Source organism: Salpingoeca rosetta, assembly GCF_000188695.1.
Source record: "Salpingoeca rosetta unplaced genomic scaffold supercont1.6, whole genome shotgun sequence".
NCBI classification, from domain to species: Eukaryota; class Choanoflagellata; order Craspedida; family Salpingoecidae; genus Salpingoeca; species Salpingoeca rosetta.
This window is the reverse complement of record NW_004754928.1, coordinates 848,842-871,244: the sequence shown is the minus strand read 5'-3', so window position 1 is coordinate 871,244 and position 22,403 is coordinate 848,842. Positions and strand designations below refer to the sequence as shown.

The 22,403-nt window shown below is 56.4% G+C and overlaps 5 protein-coding genes across 5 annotated transcripts in view; 3 read left to right on the top strand and 2 right to left on the bottom strand.

Moving 5' to 3' along the window:
* The first annotated feature begins 134 nt into the window (after positions 1 to 134).
* PTSG_02750 (ATP-dependent helicase NAM7) lies at positions 135 to 8,207 on the top strand. Its single transcript, XM_004996195.1, has 18 exons — positions 135 to 1,084; positions 1,383 to 1,467; positions 1,670 to 1,794; positions 2,009 to 2,147; positions 2,375 to 2,557; positions 2,811 to 2,978; positions 3,227 to 3,534; positions 3,799 to 3,886; positions 4,062 to 4,133; positions 4,311 to 4,685; positions 4,933 to 5,138; positions 5,455 to 5,628; positions 5,854 to 6,055; positions 6,273 to 6,413; positions 6,756 to 6,878; positions 7,022 to 7,276; positions 7,445 to 7,516; positions 7,768 to 8,207. Exons 1-18 carry the CDS (start codon positions 354 to 356, stop codon positions 7,897 to 7,899), a joined length of 3,579 nt encoding a protein of 1,192 aa, XP_004996252.1. The 5' UTR covers positions 135 to 353; the 3' UTR covers positions 7,900 to 8,207.
* A 332-nt stretch (positions 8,208 to 8,539) lies between these two features.
* On the bottom strand, positions 8,540 to 12,192 carry PTSG_02749 (uncharacterized protein). The gene is made up of 2 exons (XM_004996194.1): positions 11,646 to 12,192; positions 8,540 to 10,987 (listed from the first exon to the last, which is right to left on the bottom strand). The coding sequence occupies exon 2, from the start codon at positions 10,860 to 10,862 to the stop codon at positions 9,372 to 9,374; it is 1,491 nt and encodes a 496-aa protein (XP_004996251.1). The 5' UTR covers positions 10,863 to 10,987; positions 11,646 to 12,192; the 3' UTR covers positions 8,540 to 9,371.
* Positions 12,193 to 12,576: 384 nt separating this feature from the next.
* PTSG_02748 (uncharacterized protein) lies at positions 12,577 to 18,690 on the top strand. Its single transcript, XM_004996193.1, has 9 exons — positions 12,577 to 12,667; positions 13,377 to 13,614; positions 13,921 to 13,982; positions 14,231 to 14,334; positions 14,573 to 15,669; positions 15,940 to 16,064; positions 16,234 to 16,443; positions 16,709 to 16,802; positions 16,971 to 18,690. Exons 2-9 carry the CDS (start codon positions 13,584 to 13,586, stop codon positions 18,488 to 18,490), a joined length of 3,243 nt encoding a protein of 1,080 aa, XP_004996250.1. The 5' UTR covers positions 12,577 to 12,667; positions 13,377 to 13,583; the 3' UTR covers positions 18,491 to 18,690.
* A 310-nt stretch (positions 18,691 to 19,000) lies between these two features.
* On the top strand, positions 19,001 to 20,487 carry PTSG_02747 (uncharacterized protein; the record flags this gene model as incomplete). Its single annotated transcript, XM_004996192.1, has 2 exons — positions 19,001 to 19,052; positions 19,568 to 20,487. 2 exons carry the CDS (start codon positions 19,001 to 19,003, stop codon positions 20,485 to 20,487), a joined length of 972 nt encoding a protein of 323 aa, XP_004996249.1.
* A 1,191-nt stretch (positions 20,488 to 21,678) lies between these two features.
* The window catches only part of PTSG_02746 (HIP1 protein), a gene marked incomplete at its 3' end in the record, with an annotated part of 9,150 nt that continues 8,425 nt past the window's right edge, over positions 21,679 to 22,403 (bottom strand). The window contains exon 7 of the mRNA XM_004996191.1: positions 21,679 to 22,117. Within this exon, the coding sequence (XP_004996248.1) occupies positions 21,679 to 22,117 (439 nt within the window). The remainder of the gene's footprint in view (positions 22,118 to 22,403) is intronic.

Sequence of the window (22,403 nt, the reverse complement as noted above, 5' to 3'; positions counted from 1 at the left end):
GTATCTTGGACGATGTGGTGAGTCGTGTGTGTCTGGAGCAAGCAAAGGGTTGTTGTCGTTGATCGCTGTTGTTGACGCAGCCACTCCAAGCAATGAGGAGAAATTGTTGAAGATGTAACCAATTTTCGACTGTCCACACACGGCCAAAGGCGACCACGACGACAAGAGCAAAGAAGCAAGCAAGCAAGCAAGCAAGGGAAGCACTTGCCGCACCACGCTCACAGCAGAGCGCACGTCGAACTGACACCAACCTTGAACTTGGTTGCCGTACTTGCGTGAGCACATTCTTATTACCTTTCTCGGCACCAGCATCGACAGTTGCAAGACCACAAGCAGCAGTAGCAGCAGCAGCCATGAGCGACACGTGGGGAACGAGCCAGGGAGGCCTCGACATTGACTATGGTGCAGACTCGCAGCCGTCACAGCTGGATTACGGCGCGGACGACCTCACCATGACGTCGCAGACACAGGGCATCTCGCAGACGCAGACACAGACGCAGACGCAGACGCAGCCACACCATGGTGGACACACGCAAGCGTCGCAGGCCGATGCATTCATGCATGGTCACGCGCACGGCACGATGCTGGGCGCGGACGGACACTCCCAACAGGCAGACTACCTGGATGGCGTGTTTGGCGCGGGTGTCAGTGTGCTGGACGACCTGCAACCGGCGGAAGCCTTCTACCACGGCACGCACCACGCAGATGCGCTCGCCCACGACCTTCAACACACGCACCTCGGTGCCGAGGACGACCCCAACGCGCCACATGCCAAGGGCGGCCTGTACGGCCACAGCGTGATTGAAGATGAGCAGGCCCAACTTGATGGCGATGATGACGACGATGATGACGATGATGCGGAGGAGGACGAGGACGAGTATGAGGCAGACGACCTTGAGGACGACTTGGAGGACGAAGCTGCAGATGAGGCTGAGGGTGATGAAGACGCTGACGCGGTGGAGACGTTGGAGAACCTGCCTGAGCACGCGTGCAAGTACTGCGGTATCCACGACCCGAAATGCGTGGTCAAGTGCATCAGCACAGGCAAATGGTTCTGCAACGGCCGTGGCAACACCTCCGGCAGGTGCGTTTTGTGTCTGTGTGTGTGTGTGTGTGTGTGTGTGTGTGTGTCTGTGTGTGTATGTGTGTGTGTGTGTGTGTGTGTGTTCGTATGCGTATGCGCTCTTGTGTTGGTGTGCGTCTGCGCTCTTGTGGTCGTATGCGTCTGCGCTCTTGTGTTCGTATGCGTATGCGTTCTTGTGTTGGTGTGCGCCTGCAAAACTCACTGCCTGGCCACCTTGCGAGGTGAATACACTCTCATCAACCTTGCTGCACCCTTCCCCATCCCGCCCCACCATTCATGCTCACCCCCATTTCGACAGCCACATCATCAACCACCTGGTGCGCTCGAAGAACAACGCTGTGATGCTGCACAAGGACAGCGCCCTCGGCGACTCTGTTCTGGAGGTGAGGCATTTCTGCCTTATGTCATGCTGCTGTGCCTGACACCCTGCTCTGTTGTGTCTCTCCGCTGAAGTGGATCATCATCTCACCATCGCCTCGCTCACACACACACACACACACACACGCACGCACGCACACACACACACACACACACACACACACACACACAAACATCCTCTTTCCCTCGCATTGTCGACGTGTGCAGTGCTACACGTGTGGATCGCGCAACGTGTTCAACCTCGGGTTTATTCCCGCACGCGCCGACTCGTTTGTGATTCTCCTCTGCCGCCACCCGTGTGCGTCTCCACAGGTCGCAAAGAACGACGACTGGTAAGTCACGCCACATGCCCTGCACAACCATGAGCACAATGTAAAAGGGGGAAGCGGGTGTGTGTGCGTGTGTGTGTGTGTGTTTTTTTTTTTTTTTTTCACCCATTCCCCGCATTTGCGTTGTTGTACCACCACGCCCTGACACGACCACGGCCACCATTATCACTACCACCACCACCACCACCACCACAACCACCATCACCACAACCATCAGGGACACGACGCAGTGGCAGCCGATTGTGCAAGAACGGTCGCTGTTGAAGTGGATTGTGAAAGTTCCCTCGCACAAGGAGCAGATGCGCGCGCGTCAGATCACTCCTGCGCAGATTGACAAACTCGAGGACCTCTGGAGGGTGCGCTGCTGTCAGTGTGCCTGTGTGTGTGTGTGTGTGTGTGTGTGTGTGTGTGTGTGTGTGTGTGTGTGTGTGTGTGTGTGTGTGTGTGTGTGTGTGTGGCCTTTGTGTCTGGGCCGCCCGACTGCGTCTGATTTTGGCTGTCCTCCCTTCGACAATGGTGTCGCTGTTCACACGTCCTTCCTCTCCCTCCCCTTCCCTTTGCATCACACCACCACCACCACCAGGACAACCCTGACGCGACGCTGCTTGACGTGAAGAAGCCAAGAGTGGAGACGGCAGCGGAGGCGCAGGAGGAGGAGCTCGCGCGCACCAAACTCATCTATGATGACGTGTACGAGTACCAGAACATCCTCGGTCCGCTCGTGGAGATTGAGGCCGAACACGTCAGGCGCATCAAGGAGGAGCAGGTGACTACCACGACTCACATACACATATGACGCAGCGCCTTTTTTTTTTTATGTGTGTGTGTGTGTGCATGTGCGTGCGTGCGTGCGTGTGTGTGTGTGTGTGTGTGTGTGTGTGTGTGTGTGTGTGTGTGTGTGTGTGTCTTGTGTATCATGCTGCGCTGCGAATTAGACACGTGCCTCTGCGTGCATTGCCCCCCCCAACTCACTCTCCTTCACCCCGCACTCACGGAGTCGCCCTTCTTTGCTGTAACAGCGCTGCGATGACATTACGGTGCACTGGGACACGAACATCAAGCGGCAGTACGTGGCGAGCTTTGAGCTGCCCCGGCAGGACATCAAGCTCCTCGTCGGCGATGAACTCCGCCTCTGCTACCCCTTTTCAAAGAACGAAGTCTGGCAGGCCACAGGCACCGTCAAGAAGGTTGGGGGGGTGTGCCTATGTCTGTGTCTGTGTCTGTGTCTGTGTCTGTGTCTGTGTCTGTCTGTGTCTGTGTCTGTGTCTGTGTCTGTGTCTGTGTCTGTGTCTGTGTGCACGCCCAAAGCCGTGTATGCGTGGCATGCATGAGCCACCACCGCCATCACCACCACCACCACCACCACCCTTCATGGACCTCACCTCACCACCCCTTCCCTCCCCCCGGCCGCCTTCATCCACGACTGCTGCTCCAGGTGCCCGACACGCGGTCGGAGGAGGTTGAGCTGCAGCTTGATCTTCGGCGCCCATCCCCCTCCGAGCGCTCGCGTCTCCGCTCCCGTCCGCGCAACGGCGACGAGACGGCCGCTGCCATGCTCACGCTGGAAACGGTCAACACGGGGTACTACCTCGAGTTTGTGTGGAACAGCACCGTGTTTGACCGCATGCAGAGCGCCATGCGCCGGTTTGCGGTGAATGAGGCGGCGATGAGCGACTACCTGTTCCACCGCTTCCTGGGGCACCAGCTCAACCTGCCCCAGCTCAAGTTTGACATGCCAAAGAGGTGCGGAAGAAGGCACGAGGGTTGTCGAACGAGTAGTGTTTGGTGGCTGGTCGATGCGATTGTGTGGAATGCGATGATGTGTATGTGCATCGTCATTGTGACATGCGACGCGGTGCATGTGTGTGCGGTGGTGGCGTTGTCATCTGCTCCTTCTGTGCGGTTTCCCCCTGTCCCTTGTGCCTCTGCACGAAAAAACAACCAACAGCATCAATCACTATGCACTCACCCCCCCCCCTCACCCCTTCTGCACCACGTGGGATTCAGGCTGTCTGCGCCTGGCCTGCCCGAGCTGAACCATTCCCAGCTCAACGCCATTCGCACCGTCCTGCAGCAGCCGCTCTCCCTCATCCAGGTAACATACACACACACACACAGGTAGCTGCACACGCACGCACCCTTGCACATGTTTCTCGTCAGTGATTTCGTGCGTGTACAGCATGACAGCAGCAAACTTCCTCCCCCCCCCCCCTCGGCCCTCATCACAATGTTCACCACCATCAATCAACATCATCAATCGTCACCACCAGGGCCCACCGGGCACGGGCAAGACCGTGACGTCGGCAACACTCGTCTATCACCTCGTCCAGCAACGCGGCCAGGTGCGCACACTCACACATGATGTGTGAACGCATTGACAACTTTGTACTTCCTCCTGCACTTGCATCTCAAACACATTTCCGCACCTCCAACCACATGCACTGCCTCTCACACTCTCACCTTCACTCACTCACACAACTTCAAACACAAACACACACACACATGTCACCACCATGCAGGTGCTGGTGTGTGCGCCGTCCAACATTGCTGTTGAGCACCTTGCGCAGCGCATCCACCTGACTGGGGTGAAGGTTGTTCGCGTGGCCGCCAAGACCCGCGAGCAGCTTGAGGGCGACGCGTCGTTTCTGTCCCTGCACAACCAGGTTGAGAATTACACGGGTTCGAGCAAGTTTACCAAGCTCACCAAGCTCAAGAAGGAGCTGGGCGAGCTCTCAGAGGCCGATGAGCGCATGTACAGGCGCCTGTACAAGAAAATTGAGGACATCTTCCTGCGAAAAGCGGACGTGATTTGCTGCACGTGTGCGGGTGGCGGTGACCGCCGCATTGTCGCCGGCAAGCCATATCGCACCGTCCTTGTCGACGAGGCAACCCAGGTGCGCAGCGGGTGTGTCTGTGTCTGCGTTTTTGTTTGTGTGTGTCTGTGTGTGTGTGTGTGTGTGTGTGTGTGTGTGTGTCTGTCTGTCTGTCTGTCTGTCTGTCTGTCTGTCTGTCTGTCTGTCTGTCTGTATCTGTGCGTCTGTGTGTGTCTGCATGTGCACGGTGATTCAAGCACACGCTCCCTGCGATCGATGTGTCCTTCTAACCCTGCACAATCACCCCCACCCCTGCGATTGCCTGCAGGCAACGGAGCCCGAAATTTTGATTCCGCTTGTGCTCGGTGCAAACCAAGTTATCCTTGTGGGTGACCACTGCCAGCTTGGTCCCGTTGTGATGTGCAAGAAGGCAGCCAACGCGGGCCTGGCCCACTCGCTCTTTGAGCGGCTCGTTGTTCACGGCGTGCGCCCCGTCCGCCTCCAGGTCCAATACCGCATGCACCCGGCCCTCAGGTACACCACAAAACAACCGTCTGCATGATTGTGTGTGTGTGTGTGTGTGTGTGTGTGTGTGTGTGTGTGTGTGTGTGTGTGTGTGCGTGTGTATGTATGTGTGTGTGCTTGTTCCCGTGGTTGTTTTGGCACGTTGGTGTTGCTACCGCGAGTGAAGAATGAGTATTTATTCTTGCTCCTTGGTTTTGTAGTGCAACTTATTTCACCCCATTCACCCCATTCACGCTGTGATCAACCATCCCACCCACTCCGCCTTTCAACTCCACTGTGTGCCTCCTCCGCCCCCCCCCTCCGCCTTCACCTTCTTCACCACCAGCGAGTTTCCGAGCAACACCTTCTACGAGGGCAGCCTGCAGAACGGCGTGACGGCCGCTGAGCGCGAGCAGCCGGCTGTTGATTTTCCCTGGCCAAACCCGGAGGTTCCCATGCTGTTCTATGCCAGCATGGGCCGGGAAGAGATGGCAGCGTCTGGCTCATCCTACCTCAACAGGTGCGGCGCTGTTGGGGTTGTGATGATGCAATGTGACGTGATGTGATGTGACAACTTGATGTGGTGTGTTGTGCAATCGTCTGTGTTTGCGCGGTATGGTCCCTTCACTTCACCTGCTTACCACCATTAACCCTCCCAAACACGTTGTCCGCCCCCTCACGACATCCCACCACCATCATCACCACCACCACCACCACCACCACCACCACCACCACCACCTGGCAGGACGGAGGCGGCGAATGTGGAGAAGATTGTGACGCGGTTCATGCGTGCAGGCATCACGCCGGATCAGATTGGCATCATCACCCCATATGAGGGCCAGCGCGCGCACATTGTGCAGTACATGAACTTCCACGGCGCTGCCCGCCGCTCCTTCTACGAAGCGCTGGAGGTGGCCAGTGTCGACTCGTTCCAGGGCCGTGAGAAGGTTCGCTGATTGCGCTATTGTGACGGTGTTGTTCTTGTTGGTTGTCGTTGATTGGTTGTGCCGTTGTGCCGTTGTACTTGGCGGCTTGTGCCTGGCCACTGGATAATGCTTGTTCGTGTGCGTGCATAAGCGCTTGCATGAAGTCATTCAACCTTCCTTTCCCCCCCCCCAACTAATCCCCCTCTCTTCGCGTTCGTTTCCTATCCACCTGCGCCAGGACTACATTATCCTGTCGTGCACGCGTTCCAACGACCACCAGGGCATTGGCTTCCTCAACGACCCGCGTCGCCTCAACGTCGCCCTCACCCGCGCAAAGTACGGCCTCATCCTCGTCGGCAACCCGCGCGCCCTCTCAAAGGTATCGTGTGTGTGTGTCTGTGTGTGCGTGCGTGCGTGCGTGCGTGCGTGTGTGTGCGTGCGTGCGTGTGTGTGTGTGCGTGCGTGCGTGAGTGTGTGTGTGTGTGTGTGTGCGTGTGTGTGTGCGTGTGTGTGTGTATCTGTCTGTCTGTCTGTCTGTCTGTCTCTGTCTGTGTCTGTCTATGTGTGTCTCTGCTCTGTTTGTTCTGTTTGCTCCCATTCGCACACGTGCACTGCATCTCCTGCCCAGTTTACCTCTTGTTTTCTTCCGCTAACACCTGTTCTCCTCCCACCCTGCTTCACCCTCATCTTTGACCTTATTGCTCGTGGTTTACGGTTACAGCAAGCGCTGTGGCACAACTTGCTGCTTCACTTCAAGGAGCAAGGCGTGCTCGTTGAGGGCCCGCTTGACCAGCTCAGCCCATACATGATGCATCTCAGCAAGCCGCGGCCCCTCGCCAACAAGGTGTGTTGTGCATGTCGTTGCTGCTGGGCTTGATGGCTTGACGTATTCGGTCGACTGCTCAACGCTTGTTTTCTTTCGCCCCCTCAACTGACGTTCATACACACACCCAACACACCCAACACACACACACGCACGCACCACAGCCTGGGCAGAACCAGCTGATGAACCAGATGCTGTACGACATGATTCTCCCTGGTCACCCTGAAGTCGTCGGTGGCCACCAGCACCAACAGCAGCAGCAACAACAAAACCAAGGCCAAAGCCAACAGCAGTATTTGGGCAGTGCGCTGCCTGCGATGCCTCGTGATGCGTTTGGGCTGGTCGGCTTTGACGCAACGGCCAACTTGCGCGTCCCCGCACATGTCCTGCACGACCCACAACAGCCATTCCTCAGCCAGGTGTGTGTCTGTGTCTGTGTCTGCGTCTGTCTGTCTGTCTGTCTGTCTGCGTCTGTCTGTCTGTCTGTCTTTCTGTTTGTCTGTCTGCCTTTGTCTACATCTGGTGTTCCCATGTTTTGCTGCCACACTAACATGCGTACTCCAAAACACACACACACGCACACACAGCGCTCGCTGCCGTCCCAGTTCTCCCAAACGCTCTCGTTGGACGCTTCACAAGGATCCACGCTCTCATCACAGGTACGATGGTGACTGCACCACCTGCTTGCATCCTTGTCCTCCCCTTCCGCTTCCCAGCAACACACACACACACACACACACACACACACACACACACACACACACACACACACACACACACATCTCACATACACATACACGCACACGCGCACACACATCTCACACATACACGCACACGCGCACCACACCCACCCGCTCCCTCTCCTTGTGCTTCCCTCAACCAACCATGACCCCACCCACACAACCACCAGGGTGGGTTTGTGACGACGGACGAGATGGCAACACAGGACACCATGGCCACGCTCTCGCAGGACACGGTGCAAGGCAACACGCAGTCGCAGCACGGCTTCCACTCGCAAGACACCGCAATAACTGACTACTGAGCGCTTGCGAGGCTTTCCTCGCTCGCGACACGACCACCATCGCTGCCTCGTTCGCTTGTTCTGCGCCGCTTGTGCCCCAAACACAACACCTCTCTACCACTGCCCCTCCTCCATTGCATTTGTGCGCTGAGGTTCGTTCAACGGACGTGTTTATGAATCAATCACACGAGCAACAACATGGCAAGAGTTCTTTAGCACAGTGTTCTTCACATGTGTCTTCGAAAACAACACAAGAAGACGCACAAACGCGCCGCAGGCATGATGGTTGCACACTACAGAACATTTACACAGAGGAAAGGAAAAGAAAGGGTCATGGGTTGGTCAAACGTCATGTCACAACGTGATCACACAGACAGGTGACAACGCAACAACAATCAATGAGGGGCAACTGGCGAAATGAGACCAACCAAATGAATCAATCACACGAGCAACAACATGGCAAGAGTTCTTTAGCACAGTGTTCTTCACATGTGTCTTCGAAAACAACACAAGAAGACGCACAAACGCGCCGCAGGCATGATGGTTGCACACTACAGAACATTTACACAGAGGAAAGGAAAAGAAAGGGTCATGGGTTGGTCAAACGTCATGTCACAACGTGATCACACAGACAGGTGACAACGCAACAACAATCAATGAGGGGCAACTGGCGAAATGAGACCAACCAACCAACCACATAGATATGAACGTAAAAAGAAGGAAAAGGAACACGAGGTGCGAATTCCTAGAGCGATCGCAACAACACTCACCAAGAGCACCAAACAAGGCACAAGGTGGTGGTGGTGATGACAAGCCCATGGGGTCTTGGAAACGCATCAAGCATCAATAAGGAAAGAAAGAAAAAAAAAGGGGGGGGGACCAGAGACTGGTTGGATCGTGTTGTTAAAAACAAACCAAGTCGATCAAACATCGTTTGCACAAACCCGTAGCGTCACCGAACCATCGCTCACACTGAATGAAAGAATGAAAGAAAGAAAGAAAGAAAGAAAGAAAGAAGGGAAACTGGGGCAGCACATGCACCAGTGGCTCACATGCATGCATCAGTGACTCAACAGCACAACCGCGTTGTGAGAACATTTGTGTGAGGTGAGTCAAGGAAAACAAAGGAAAAAAAGACGAGGGAGGAGCGAGCGATGGGGGTTGCGGGCTGAAAGCGGTGGGAAAGCAAAGCAACGCAAAGCAAAGCGCCAAAGAAGAAGAAAACGAGAGTACGAAGAAGTATGAAGATGTGCTGCGGGAAAACCAATACAGAGGGATAAGAGGGGAAGAGGGGAGGGATCCAATTAAAAGAGAGGAAAAGACGGTCCACGTTGAAACACGCGCTGCAAGCTAGGTGCGCGCATGCACAACCGAGGACACACAGGGCACTAATCCGCACTGTTGACCGCCACATGCACATCATCAAACGTATGTATCATACACATCATCATCGTCGCCGCCGCTGTTGCCGTAGCGGTGGGCGAGGGTTCAGTTCACTTGCTGACGCTTGAGTCGAGGGCCTTGAGCTCCGTTGCCGTGGGGCGGCGCAGGTAGGAGCGCTTGGCCTTGCACCGCTTGCAGTAGCTCAGGCTGGACTCCTGCTTGCAGGGGACGTAGATGCACTCGCGGCAGACGCAGCCATACTTCTTGAAGCGAATGCCGCATGCGTTGCACAGGGGCAGGTTGGGCCCAAAGTCGCGCCAGAGCGGGGTGGTGTTGCAGCCGCAGCACTTGCAGCGCTTGTTTGGGTTGGTGCGCGAGCCAGCCGGGTACGAGGGCGTGCGTGCCTTGCTACCGGCGCTGCTGTTGCTCGACTTGCGGCGCGCTGCTGCGGTGCCGCCTGCAGCACCAATCTGCTTCTTCTTCTTGGGCTGCTGCTGCTGCTGCTTCTTGCGCTGTGCCAGCGTTGGAGCCTTCTTGGACGCCTTGGCGGCTGCAGCCTCCTTGCGGGCGGCGGCAGCAGCGGCGGCAGCGGCGGCCTTCTTCTCGGCGAGGATTTGGCGCTGCAGCTCCTGCAGCTCCTGCTTCTTCTTGAGCGTCTTGAGGCCGGGCACGGGCGGTGCGGGCTTGGTTGCCGTCTTGGCAGACGCCCTCCTCGTCTTGGTTGCAGCGGCAGCTCTCTTGGGCAGGGTTGGCCTGGGGGCGGCCGTGAGCTGGCTGTACAGGCCCGCAGACCCGACCTGGTAGTCGTTGCGGCTGGTGATGGCAAACGGCTGCTTCTTGAGGGGCTGGAAGGCGATGCTGATGCCCTTGGCCTGGTCAAACTCGGCGCGCGTCATGTGGAAGGGGCGCAGGGGCTTGCGGCGCTTCGTGCGGAGAGGAGCGGTGAGGACGGTCACGGGATCCGTCTTCTTGGTGGTGATGGCGGCGGTGGGAGCAGCAAGCTCGGCCGCAATCTTCTTGACGTCCTTCTTGACCACAGCGGTGCTTGTCTCCAGGGCGGAGGGGGAGATGGGGGAGAAGAAGGCTGCGTTGACCGTGCTGTCGAGGCTGTCGGCACTGCTCGGGGTCTTGTCCTCCTCGGGGGTGCTGGGCTCCTCGTCAACATCGCTCATGGAGAGGTGGTGCTGCTGGTGGCGGTACTTGGGGGCGGGCGCGTCCATGGCGGCCGCGAGGCTGGCAAGCTGCTGGCGCTGCTGCTGCTTCTTGTCGAGGCGATCCAGCGGCAGGGCGCGTGCGGCCACGTGCGGCGAGGACGGCGCAGACGGCGGCGACTGGGAAGGGTCGCGCGACACAGCAGAGGAGACGCTGCAGCGGCCAGAGGAGGTGGACTCGCCCTCCACGAACTTCTTGAGGGCGGCCGTGCTGGACGTCTTGGAGGTGGTGTCGGCGCGAGTGGCAAGGTAGGTGGCTGACGGCTCAAAGCCGGTCAACGTCTCGTGATGATCGTCGATGTGATCCGGTTGGACGGCGGTCGCATCATGATGGACGGCCGGGACGTGAACGTTCGGGTGAGGGGAGAAGCCACCGTTTGGGAGAACCATCTTGTTGGTTGATTGAAGAAGGGCGGTTGGCCTTGCTCTTGGTACTTGGAGCACTTGGAACTTGAGGACTAGCGGACTTGCTGGCTGCTGAAGTTCAAAGCGACGATGGATGTCACCACTTTGTGCTGCAATCAACGAAAAAAAAAAACCAAGGAGAGGCCAGGTCAAAAGGGAGCAGAACAACAGGACGGAAAGGGTGCAAGCAAGCAGGGCAAGAGGGGAGTTCAGATGTGAGCTCTGGGTTGGAATGTTAAGGCGATTTGGCATGCGCGAAGAGCAGGCACGATGAGGGTGTGGAAGTTGTTGAGGAGGAAGAAGCGGGCTGGGGGGGGGGAAGAGAGGTGAGAGAGTGGGACGATCGGGGTCCACCTTTGTGGGCTGGATGGGAGTGTTTGGATTGGGAGGTGGGAGGTGGGGGGATCGACACAAGCGGCTCGAAAGATCAAGCGGCTCGAAAGATCAAGACCGCGGCCACACACGTGGTGTGCTCACTGCCCCTCTCAAGTCTTGTCTCAGTCTGTGTCCGTCTCTGATGGGATATCGTAAGGATGATCTCTCACGCATCAAGGAGGTGGAGACGTCAGTCAGTGCGCCAATGGTATCGAGAGTTTTTGGGACTGACACGATTGGGACCCGCTCAAATGGCTGTCGTCGGTGTCGGTGCTGATGCTGCTTTGGAGAGAGAGAGAGATGATGCAAACGGAGAAGCTAGAAGAGAGGGATCGATGGCGGTTTCGATCGCGATAATAATGGTTGGCATGAGGAATGGCTGCCGCATCTTACCTTCAACAAGAGCAAGCGACGGACGCGGTAAAAGCCAGAGAGAAGAAACTGGTGGGATCAGAGTGGGGAGAAGAGATCAAATAGGTGGGAGGCGTTTGTTGTGCAGTGGTGTTGATGGGGATGATGCCGCTGGGAGAAATGCGATGTTGAGAGCTGTAGGGGCTTGCGGTTGTAATGGCTTGTCCCGATCAGAGAGACAGAGACAGACGGCAGAAGGGGCTCGGTGGAAAGGTGGGGAAGGAAGGGCGATCGCTGGGTGAAAATGGGAAAGAAACCACGAGAGGGATCAGCGGGGCGCAAAACACGCAGCGGATCAACAGGCAAGGGAACAGCAGCGGCAAGCGCAGAAAAATGTTGAGGCTGGAGGAGCAAGCGGCGAGGGGTGCAACAACCAACGACCAACAACCAACAAGCCAGCCAGCCAAAGGGGGAAAGCCAAACCCACGCGATCGCAAGAAGAACACGAGAGAACAACCCACGCAATACTGGGGAAAGCACAGGAAGGCGAGGGCAGCAGCAGGAGGTGGGTGCGGTGAGATGATAACAAATGTTGCTTCGTTCGTTTGCTTCTCTGTTGTTCTTCCATGTTCTTCCTGTGCGTTGTGTCACATTTTCGAGCTTCGGGGTTGTTCCTCGCACTTCGTTCGCGAAAGGCGGACTCGGACGGTGCTGGAAGCTTTTGCTAATTTGTTGATGATTTCCCATGTTTATCGAAAAAACCAGCACGCCACGTCGTTTTGCACGTGGAAACGCGGCCTGCACGTGATTGCCGAAGGTAAAATCAAATTTGCCAACATGTCCACGGGTGGGTAAAAAAAGTGGCATATGCGCTGGCAAGAAACAGCACAAGTTGTGGTTCGATGCTGCTATGCCAGCAATGGCGAAAATTGCCCAAAAATGTTCAACAATCATCCGCAATCATCCCCCTGCTGCCAACGCAAACGCACACACATTCCGGCCGGGCCGCCCTCAATCTCAAACACAAACGCAATCGCTGCTGCTGCACAACGAACAAACGGCAGGTGTGTGTTGGGTGGGTTTGTGCTTGTGTGCCTGTGCTTGTGCTTGCGTGCTTGTGCTTGCGTGCTTGTGCTTGGTGGAACGACAAGTGACACACGCATAATGTTGAGTTCGTTTGCTGTTGGCTGGCTGGGTTCGTTCGTTCGTTCGTTTTTCTTCTCTTGTATGCCACGCATACTTGTTGCAGTGGCGACATTGCCGTATCCAATCAACCCACCCCCACCAACAGCAGTAGCTTGATTCGTGGTCAAGGGGCATCCTCTTCTTCTGCTGTTGCACACACATTAGAGAGCATAACACAGCTATCGCCACCCATCTCACGAGCGCCTTCTCCTTTCCTCCTCCTCCTCTTCCTCCTTCTTCTCCTGTTTCCTTGCTTGCTTGCGTTCTCGTCACTCTCCCCGACTGTGTGTGCGTGCGTGTGCATGTGTACGTTTTTCGTTCCCTTCCCCTATCTCCCTCCTTCTACCCACCCCCAACCTTGTGCGTGCGTGATCATCCCATTCTACCCCACAACATCCTCTCCCTCTCCTTCTCTTTTCTCGCCTTTCCAATCCACGCCATCCATCCAAACCCACGCCAAAACACCCTTTGGCGTTGTCTTCTCTCTTCCTTCCTTATTCTTTCCGTCTGTTGCGCTGTCCAACGACGCCCTCCATCCTTGCCTCCTATTTCCATCACTTTCCGTCCATCCCCTGCCAACCACAACAGAACCCAGGAGAAAGAGTCAGACCGACAGACAGCACTGTGGCACTGCACCCGCAACCAACCAAGCAGAGCAGATCAGACCAACGACGACAGCAGCGGCGAGGCACAGATTGTGTGTGTATGGCCTTGGCCGTTGTGCTTGTGCGTGAGTCAGTGAGCCAGTGAGTGGCCTTTTGTTCAGGCAGCACCACCAGCACCCCAATCACCATCATGGCTGACAAGAAAAAACCGTCAACCGCAGGTGCGCGTGTGCGTTTGTGTGTCTGAGTGTGTGTGTGTGTGTGTGCGTTTGTATGTGTCTGTCTGTTTGTCTGTCTGTCTGTCTGTCTGTCTGTGTCTGTCTGTATGTGTGTGTCTGTGTGAGCACCAGTTGGCATCAGTTCAAGCAGTGACCCTTTCACTTGCCAATCCTTATTCAACCCTCGCCGCTGCTGCCACTCAACGACGCTCACACACACTCAAAATACATGTCACACAAATGTGCTCACACACTCTCTCTCGTAATCAACCTGCCTGCATGCATGCGTACACATGTGCAACACTGCAGCAGAGCGCAAGAAGAAGCTGCAGGAAGCCGAGGTCGCCTTGAAGCAGAAGCTTCAAGACAAGGTCCACGCTCTTACACGCATGTACATGACAAAGGGAAAGTGGCTGAAACCACGTGCACAAATCCCAACGCACATACGACCGCACGCATACAGGCACACAACACGCGTACAGGCACACATACATGCGACTACACAACACAGAAACAAGCGTGCATGCACCAACACAAGCAATGCACAATGATCCGCACTCACGCCCCTGCCAATAACACGACTGCTCACCTTATTGCCTCTCTGGGCTCATCGTTACAGACGTCATCCAAGACCACCAAGACCAAGTCAAAGACCGGCACGCCCAGCAAGACAAGCACCACAAAGTCAAGCGCGTCCCGCTCAGCAACAAAGACCAGACGATCGTACGTTCTTTGCAATGCGCTTACGCCTGTACATGATTGGCATGGCCTTGTCTCGCTGCCTGAATCAAAGATGCATACACACCCAAATGTAGAACACACACTCACATACACTCACTCACTCACTCACTCACTCACTCACTCACATACACTCACTCTCACTCACTCACATACACTCACATACACTCACTCACATACACCCACTCACTCCCCCCGTGCTCGTCTTCCCCTGCCCTCATAGGAGTATCCCCACGTCATCAACGGCGTCGCCGGCTGCTTCTTCACGCCGCACCACATCATCAACATCGTCGCCATCTTCATCGTCAGCATCAACATCCCGCCCAAAGAGTTCAACCGCGCGCGGTGCCCGCACCTCCTCCTCCTCCTCCTCCTCCTCGTCAGCCACGCCAAGCGGCAAGGCGACGCGCCAATCCAAGACGGCAGCGGGCGCAGCGCGAACACCGGCCTCTGCATCCAAGACTGGCACAGGGAGGAGCACGCGGACGGGGCGTGTAAGCAGCAGTGGCAGCAGCACGGCCACACCCACACGCATTGCGCGGGCAAGCACGGGCGCGGCTGGGAAGCGGCCATCGTCAGCAACGAGCAGCAAGGCGAGGACAGGCACCACAGCCAGCAGGACCAAGACCCGGCCGGCATCCAAGACATCGCCCACAGGCAAGGTGGCAAAGGCAAAGACAGCCAAGACGGCGACAGCAGCAGGAGCGAAGAAGACAACGGAGGGTGCGAAGAAGAAGCCTGCAGCCAAATCGCCAAAGTCAAACGCGACCACCGGTGCAGCCAAGAGGGCAAAGAAGGAGCAAGCAAAGGCGGAGGAAGAGCAAGAAGAGCAGGACGTGGCTGCACCCGTTGCAGTTGCAGATGAAGTGGGGGCAGAGGACGCAAGTGATGGCGAGAGCGTGCACGCAGCAAGCGTTGATGCAGCACAAGAGGGAGAAAGGGAACAGGACGAGGATGCTGAGTCAGCACAAATGGATGAAGGTGATGATGATGGTGAAGAGGCGAGGGAGGACGTTCGTGATGATGATGATGATGATGATGATGATGATGATGATGATGGCGCTGCCACTGCCGTTGTTGATGCTAATAATGACGACGAGCAAGGTGCAGCAGACCAGGATGCAGTGGATGGCAATAATGATGATGATGATGACGACGACGACTCGAACAGCGTGCTGAGTGCGAGCGGGCGGCTTGAGGTCGGCGCGCTGCAGGCTGTGAAGCGGCTGACACAGAAGAAGGCCATTCGCAGGCGCACAGAGTCCAGTGACCCGCTCACCCCAATTGCTGACGACGAGCACTGGCTGGAGGCAGCAAAACGTACGCCTTTGTGTGTGTGTGTGTGTGTGTGTGTGTCTGTGTGTCTGTGTGTGTGTGTGTCTGTGTGTGTCTGTGTGTGTGTGCGTGTGTCTGTGTGTCTGCGTGTGTTTGTGTGCGTGGCTGTGTCTCGCTTGCAATGTGCTTCATGTCGCTTGCGCGTGTGTTCGTACAACCTGCAACTTGCACCACCTCATCCATCCTCACCTGTCATGCTGCCACATGTGTGCCGTGTGTATGTGTGTGTGTGTGTGTGTGTGTGTGTGTGTGCAGGGCGTGAGGCAGAGAAGGCTGCTGCTGAGCGGCGGCGGCAGGAGGAAGAGGAGGAGCGACTGGCCGAGCAACGCCTCCTCGACGCCGAACGGCGTATGCAGCAGGAGGACGAGGAATTTCTCAAGGTCCGCAAGCTTGTGTGTGTGTGTGTGTGTGTGTGTGTCTGTGTGTCTGTGTGTGTGTGTGTGTGTGTGTGTTTTTGAGTCCAGCATGTTGCGACTTTTCTCACGACTGTGTGGCCTCATTCTCACCCACTGCACCCTCCCCCCCCCCATCTCTCTTTCTTCCTCACAGCAAGCAGAGGAGAAGCGAAAGAAGCAGCTTGAGCTTGAGGCGCGCCGTGCAGAGAACGCGGCCGCCCGCCGCCGCCACCTGGAGCTGCTGGCTGAGCAGGGCAAACGCGAGGCCGCAGCAGAGCAGGAGCGACGGCTCAACACGCCCGAGGCCATTGAGAAGCGCCGCATGCGCGAGCAGAAGCAGGCCGAGCGCCGCGCACGCAAGGCGGTGGGTGACAACTACTGGCACGGAGGAGGCGTTGGTGGTGTTTGTGTGTGTGTGTGTGTGTGTGTGTGTGTGTGATTGTGTTTGTGTTTGTGTTTGTGTTTGTGTGTGTGTGTGTGTGTGTGCATGGTATGTAGAGCCGCACACACACACCCTCGTACAAGTGCATGTGTGTGTGTGCTGTTTGCCCTTTTGTCTGAACCTACTGTGAGCTGATTCGTTTGTGTGCGCGCGCGTGCTCTCCTTCGCGCCTGTGTTGCAACTGCAGCGGCTCGCGACGATTATGAGCGGCCTGAAGAAGGCGAAGAATGAAGGATCGCACTCGCTCGGCCTCGACTCAAGCGCCCTCTCCTCAATCTCAGGTGCTGCGCACGGCGCGAGGGCGTGTTTGTGAATGATGAACGTGTGTTTGTGAGGCAGGGAGGGACGTGGCTGTGAGCGTTAGTGTAACAGCAAACGTGTATGCACAGGCACACCACGACTTGAATACAACTCACGAAGATTCAATGTGTATGTGTGTGTGTGTGCAGGCCAATCGACCACGTCCATCAGCCCGACAGAGTCTGAGGCTTTGTCGCCCGTGTTTGAGGGCGGCAGTCTGGCATCATCAACAGCAGCGCCGCCACACGCCCAACAACAGCAGGAGGAGGAGGTGGTGGAGGAGAAACACCCACAGGTGCAGGAGGCTGGTGAAGAGGAGCAGGCGGAAGTGAAGGAGGAGACGGTGCAGCAAGAAGCGCCAGCAACAGCGGAGACAGAGGGAGAGCAGCAGGAAGAAGAGGAGGAAGAGAAGGGGCAAGAGGAAGAGAAGGGGCAGGAGGAGGTGAGTGCAGTCGAGGCTGCGGTTGACGAAGAAACGGGACAGGAGAAGGAGGAGGAAGCGGCGGTCGTGCACACACAGGAGGACGCACAACAGCAAGAAGAGGAGGAGGAGGAGGAAGAGGAAGCAGTGATGCAGCCAGTGGAGGCGGAGGACACTGAAGCCCCACAAGTGGAGGCAGAGCAGCAGCAAGAACAAGAGGAGCAAGAGGAGGAAGCAACAACAGCTGCTGTTGCTGCAGATGAGCAAGAACAAGGCACAGGTGCAGAGGAAGAAGAAGAAGAAGAGGCGCCGGCCGCTGCTGAAGAGGCGCCGGCTGTTGCGGACAAGGAAGAAGAGGAACGGGTGATGTATGGGGAGGAAGTGGAGGATACGCCAGCCGCCACTGAGACCACCCCTGAGCCAAGTGCTGAGGAGGGCGTGGTGGAGGCGCCAGCCCAAGAGGACGAAGAACAGCAGGAGGAGGAGGCAGCGGCAGCAGTAGAGCAAGCTGCTGTGGAAGAAGAACCACCAAAGAGCGATGCTGATGAGGCACAACAGCAGGAGGAGGAGCCGGAAGAGAAGGAGGAGAAGGGACTAGCAGAAGGCACGACAGCAGGCCAGGAGCAGCAGCAGGAGCAGCCGGTGTCTGAAGGTGCTGCGGACACGAGGCCGGCAAAGGAGGAAGAACAGGAACAAGAAGAAGAAGAAGCAGCAGCAGCAGCGGAGCAGAAGGAACAGGAGGAGGAGGAGGAGGAGGAGGAGGGAGAGGAAGCGACGGTGCCAGAAGAAGAGCAACAGCAACGGCAACAGCAAGAGGAACAAACACAAGAAGAACCAGTACAAGCACAACATGAGGAGACGGCGGTGCCTCCAGCAAGTGTTGCCGTTGAACACGACCACCCCCAGGCTGAGGAAGCCACCGCCGCCCCTACACCACAGCAACAACAACAACAGGAGCAGGAGCCTGCACAGGTCCGCGGCGACAGTGGCGTGTCGTTTCGACCAAGCGTGCTGTCGCCGGCGGCGCCCACCCGGCCCGTGCGCCGCGTGACACAGCCGCAGCAGGCGTTACACAACGTGACGCAATCCCAGCCGCTGCCCCACGATGCCTTGTGGGAGGATTTCGAGAAGATGATGCTTGCGAGCGGCATGAAGCTGCAAGATCCAGCGCTCAGGCACTCTGACTGGTCCCAGATTGAACGACTTGCATCCGCACAAACCCCAGCTTCCTCCTCATCCGCAGCATAATCGCAATCCATGTCACAAGTACATACATACATAGCTTCTTTTTTGTGTGTGTGTGTGTGTTTGCTTCTTTGTCGGTGCTTTTCGTCTGCTTTGCGTTTGCTTTCACGACTGCACGTTACACATTACACATTGCACATTTCACTGCGCTGCTGTCTGTCTCTTGTTGTGATGATCCCTTGTCCCTGATTAGTTGTCCCCCCTTGCTTGCCATGCATGCGTGCCGTGTGTCTTGCTTGCCTGCTGGCTGGCGCAGATTTTTTTTCTTCCTTTTTTTTTTTTTTGTTGGTGGGGTTGTTGTTTCTGTGGAAATCATTACAAATATTCGTCCAGCTCGAGCACAGCAGATACAGCCCATTTCACCAACAGAAGCGCAGACGGCCACCACCCCATACACAGAGGCAACCGCACGCGCAAACGCAGACAACAGCGTAGGAAGCACGGAACGAAGAGAAAGCAATTGACGAACACAAGAGAGAGAGAGAGAAAAGCAGGGATCTATCACATTACGCCATGCGTTTCACGCTTCTGTGTGCCGCCGTCGTGGCATGCGTCTTGGTTTCAGGTAAGCGCAGGGGGGTGTGGGTGGAGTAAAGTGCATGTTGGTTGTTGTTGTTGTTGTTGTTGTTGTTGTTGTTGTTGTTGTTGTTGTTGTTGTTGTTGTTGTTGTTGTTGTTGTTGTTGTTGTTGTTGTTGTTGTTGTTGTTGTTGTTGTTGTTGTTGTTGTTGTTGTTGTTGTTGTTGTTGCTGCTGCTGCTGCTGTTGTTGTAGTTGTTGTTCTTGTTGTTGTTGTTGTTGTTGTTGTTGCTGCTGCTGCTGCTGCTGTTGTTGTTGTTGTAGTTGTTGTTCTTGTTGTTGTTCTTGTTGTTCTTGTTGTTGTTGTTTGACATTAGTTGTTGTTATTGTTCTCATATCACTTCCTCTTGCCTATCTCCTCCTCCTCGTCCTTTCCCCTCCTCATCCTTCCCCCACTCCTCCTCTTCTCCCACTCCTCATCCTCGTCCTCCTCCTCCTCACTCTGCTAATCCTTCTTGGTCCCCCATTCCACCACTCTTGCCCTGCCTCTTGTGTTTACGGCAGGCGTTCACGGCGTGGTGAACACGATCCGCGCGCCCGTGGATGAGTTTATGGCCCTGATGCACGCGGAGCACCAGGAGTGCACCGCCATCTACGAGGCCGTGCTTGACCCGGACCTGACTGTGCAAGGCAATGACATTGGCATGTGGCCCACCCACGGCAAGGACACCACCATCACCCCCGACGACCCGCGCTACTCAAACTTCCACCCCTGGACCAACGGCGGCACCATCCAGCGCACCTTTGGCGACAACTTCGAGCGCGAGCCATACCGCGACGACCCGGCCCGCCAGGCCCGCGCCGCCGACAAGCAGTCTGTCACCGCCCTCACAGAGGACGACGCCACGCCGCTCGGGTTCCAGCGCGACACGCTCCGCCAGTACCACGCCGTCTGCGTGCACGTGCGCCGCGTCCACGAGCGCTGGGTGGAGATTATGGCGGAGACCCTGCAGCCGGACCAGCAGGTCTGCGTGACAGACTGGAACAGGCCCGATCTTGCCGAGAACGTGCACCAGGAGTCGTGCGGCAACGGCAACCTGTACACGTGCCGCGAGTCCACCAACTCCATTGGCGCGGACGGCAAGTACGACGACACCATGTCGCTCAAGTTCTACTGCCGAGAGTCGTGCGATGACCCAGACTTTGAGTTTTACTGGCGCATCGTGGCCAGCCAGGACACCCCCATTCGCATCACCAACCCCGACGGCAGCCAGTTTTGGCAGCAGCCGGACGGCGAGAACTGGTGCGCCCACCGCGCTGGTGACGACTTTCCATCCTCCCTCCTCAAGCCATACCCGGTCAACTACGAGCCGCCAGCGGTGTTTGAGCGGTCTGTCTCTGCCGCCGCCACCGCTGCGCCTGCACCCGTGATGGCCCTTCTCGCAGCATCGCTCCTCATCGCCCTTGCTCTCTTCCGCTTCTGAGCAGGTTGATGGACACACGCGATGTTTTGCGTGCATGGACACACACGCAGCTTGTGGTCATGTGTCTGTGAGAGAGTGAGAGAGAGCGGATGCTTGTGTTGTTTGGTCGTTCGTTCGTGTGTTTGCTCGTGTTTGTTTGGTTGTGATGAGTGTTTTGTGCTGTGCATCCGTCATCTGGTCATTGTGAAGCTGTCGTGTTTGGCTCTCGTGTGCTGTCCCTCACTTGCGTTACATCACCCCGACAGCCCCTGTTTTACATTTCTTTCCTTTCTTTCCTTGCTGCTGAGCGCCTCTGCTTCGTTTGCTTCAACTTGCATTGCCGCGCTATGTGCGTTTTGTGTGTGTGTGTATGTCTGTGTGTCTGTGTCTGTGTCTGTGTGCGTTTGTGTGTGTGTGTCTGTGTCTGTGTCTGTGTCTGTGTGTGTGTGCGTTTGTCTGTATGTCTGTGTGTCTGTGTCTGTGTGTGCATTTTCCAACTTCCACACCAACACCACTGCTTTTTGTACGCGCTCTTGTTCTTTTCTTACATTACGCTGGTGTCGTTTTTGAACTGCATTCTGTACCAATACCTCCACCTCGCTGCCTCCGTGTTGCTGCCGTGTTTCTCGCTCGTCGCTGGTGCCGGCCGCCAGCTTGAGTGTGTTCGCAGCACCATCCATCCATCCATCCATCCATCCATCCAAAGAGACGTGTGATGAGACATCCCATGAGACACGTCTCTCTCCCCTCTCCCTTTGCATTCCCCGCACATAGTAAACGATACCATTTGCTGATTTGACCAAGTCACGTCATATGTGTGTGTGTGTGTGTGTGTGTGTGTGTCAGTGAAAAACGGGTTGGTTGTGGCAACGTCGTTTGATATGCATTTGTATGTGGTTGTCCTTGTTGGGCGCTTAACGTAATTTCAAACACGGGTCGAACAGGGCAAGCAGTATGCACGCACGACCCAGCAGTATGCAACAGAAACACCAGCACGCGATGATCAACATCTATGGATGAGCCAAGGTAACGCAATAAGCGCGGTGGTCAATATGAACGCAATCCGTACAACCGCAAACGAAAAAGTATGAAACGAAGATACAGAAGAGAAGAAGAGGAGAAAGAAGGATGCCAACAGACGCGAGTCATTCAACACTTGGTCAGCGCAGTCTTGAGCGCTTGTTTGTCCGTCCGTTCATTTGCCAGTGTTTCTTACGCCGCCACCATGGAGTTTCGCTTTGAGGCGCGTTCCGAGTTGACGCTGGCCGTCTCCGAGAGGTGGTAGTGCGCCTTGCGCAGCTGTCGCAGCCGCTCCTGTTCCTGCAACAGCTCGTACTCAAGCTCCTTCACCCGCACCTGCGAGTCCATCTGCAGCCGACGCGCCTGCGTGATGGTCAGCTTGAGGTAGTCCTGGGCAGAGTGCACCTCCCTCGCCCGCTGGCACGCGTCGCGCACAGCCTCAATCAGCTCCTGCGTCGCCGTGTGCACCTGCCGCGAGCACGTCTCAAGCTCCGCCTTCTTCTCGCTGCGTGGGCGCGCCTTGACGCGGCTTGCAGACACCAGCTGCGCTGTGCTTGCTGTGATCTCTTGTCCGCACACCATAATTTCCTCAAGCTTTCCAGAGCCAGACACAGTGCGGTCCGCAGTGTCCCTGCGATTTGTGCGTTGTGTTGCATTATATTGTGTTGTGTTGTGTTGTGTTGTTGTGTCATGATTAGAAGAACGAACGCAGAGGTGGTGGGCAGCACACGCGTGTGCGTAAAGGGTGTGTCATCATGCACAGGTGTGCGTGTGGGCGGAGTTTGAATAGCATGTGATGCTGCAACCGCAGGCGCCATCAACATCATCATCATCGCATCAACACACACGTGCGCGCGCAGGCGTGCCACTTACACAAGGACGCTGGCAGCGGCGCCGACGGCTTTGGCGGCAGAGAC

Excerpts from the sequence above, each read along its gene's own strand:
- PTSG_02750 (XM_004996195.1), top strand. The coding sequence starts at position 354 with ATGAGCGACACGTGGGGAACGAGCCAGGGAGGCCTCGACATTGACTAT. Across the intron at positions 4,686-4,932 it reads TTGTCGACGAGGCAACCCAG|GCAACGGAGCCCGAAATTTT; the intron begins GTGCGCAGCGGG and ends GATTGCCTGCAG. Across the intron at positions 7,517-7,767 it reads GATCCACGCTCTCATCACAG|GGTGGGTTTGTGACGACGGA; the intron begins GTACGATGGTGA and ends CACAACCACCAG.
- PTSG_02749 (XM_004996194.1), bottom strand. The coding sequence starts at position 10,862 with ATGGTTCTCCCAAACGGTGGCTTCTCCCCTCACCCGAACGTTCACGTC.
- PTSG_02748 (XM_004996193.1), top strand. The coding sequence starts at position 13,584 with ATGGCTGACAAGAAAAAACCGTCAACCGCAG. Across the intron at positions 15,670-15,939 it reads CTGGCTGGAGGCAGCAAAAC|GGCGTGAGGCAGAGAAGGCT; the intron begins GTACGCCTTTGT and ends GTGTGTGTGCAG. Across the intron at positions 16,065-16,233 it reads AGGACGAGGAATTTCTCAAG|CAAGCAGAGGAGAAGCGAAA; the intron begins GTCCGCAAGCTT and ends TCTTCCTCACAG.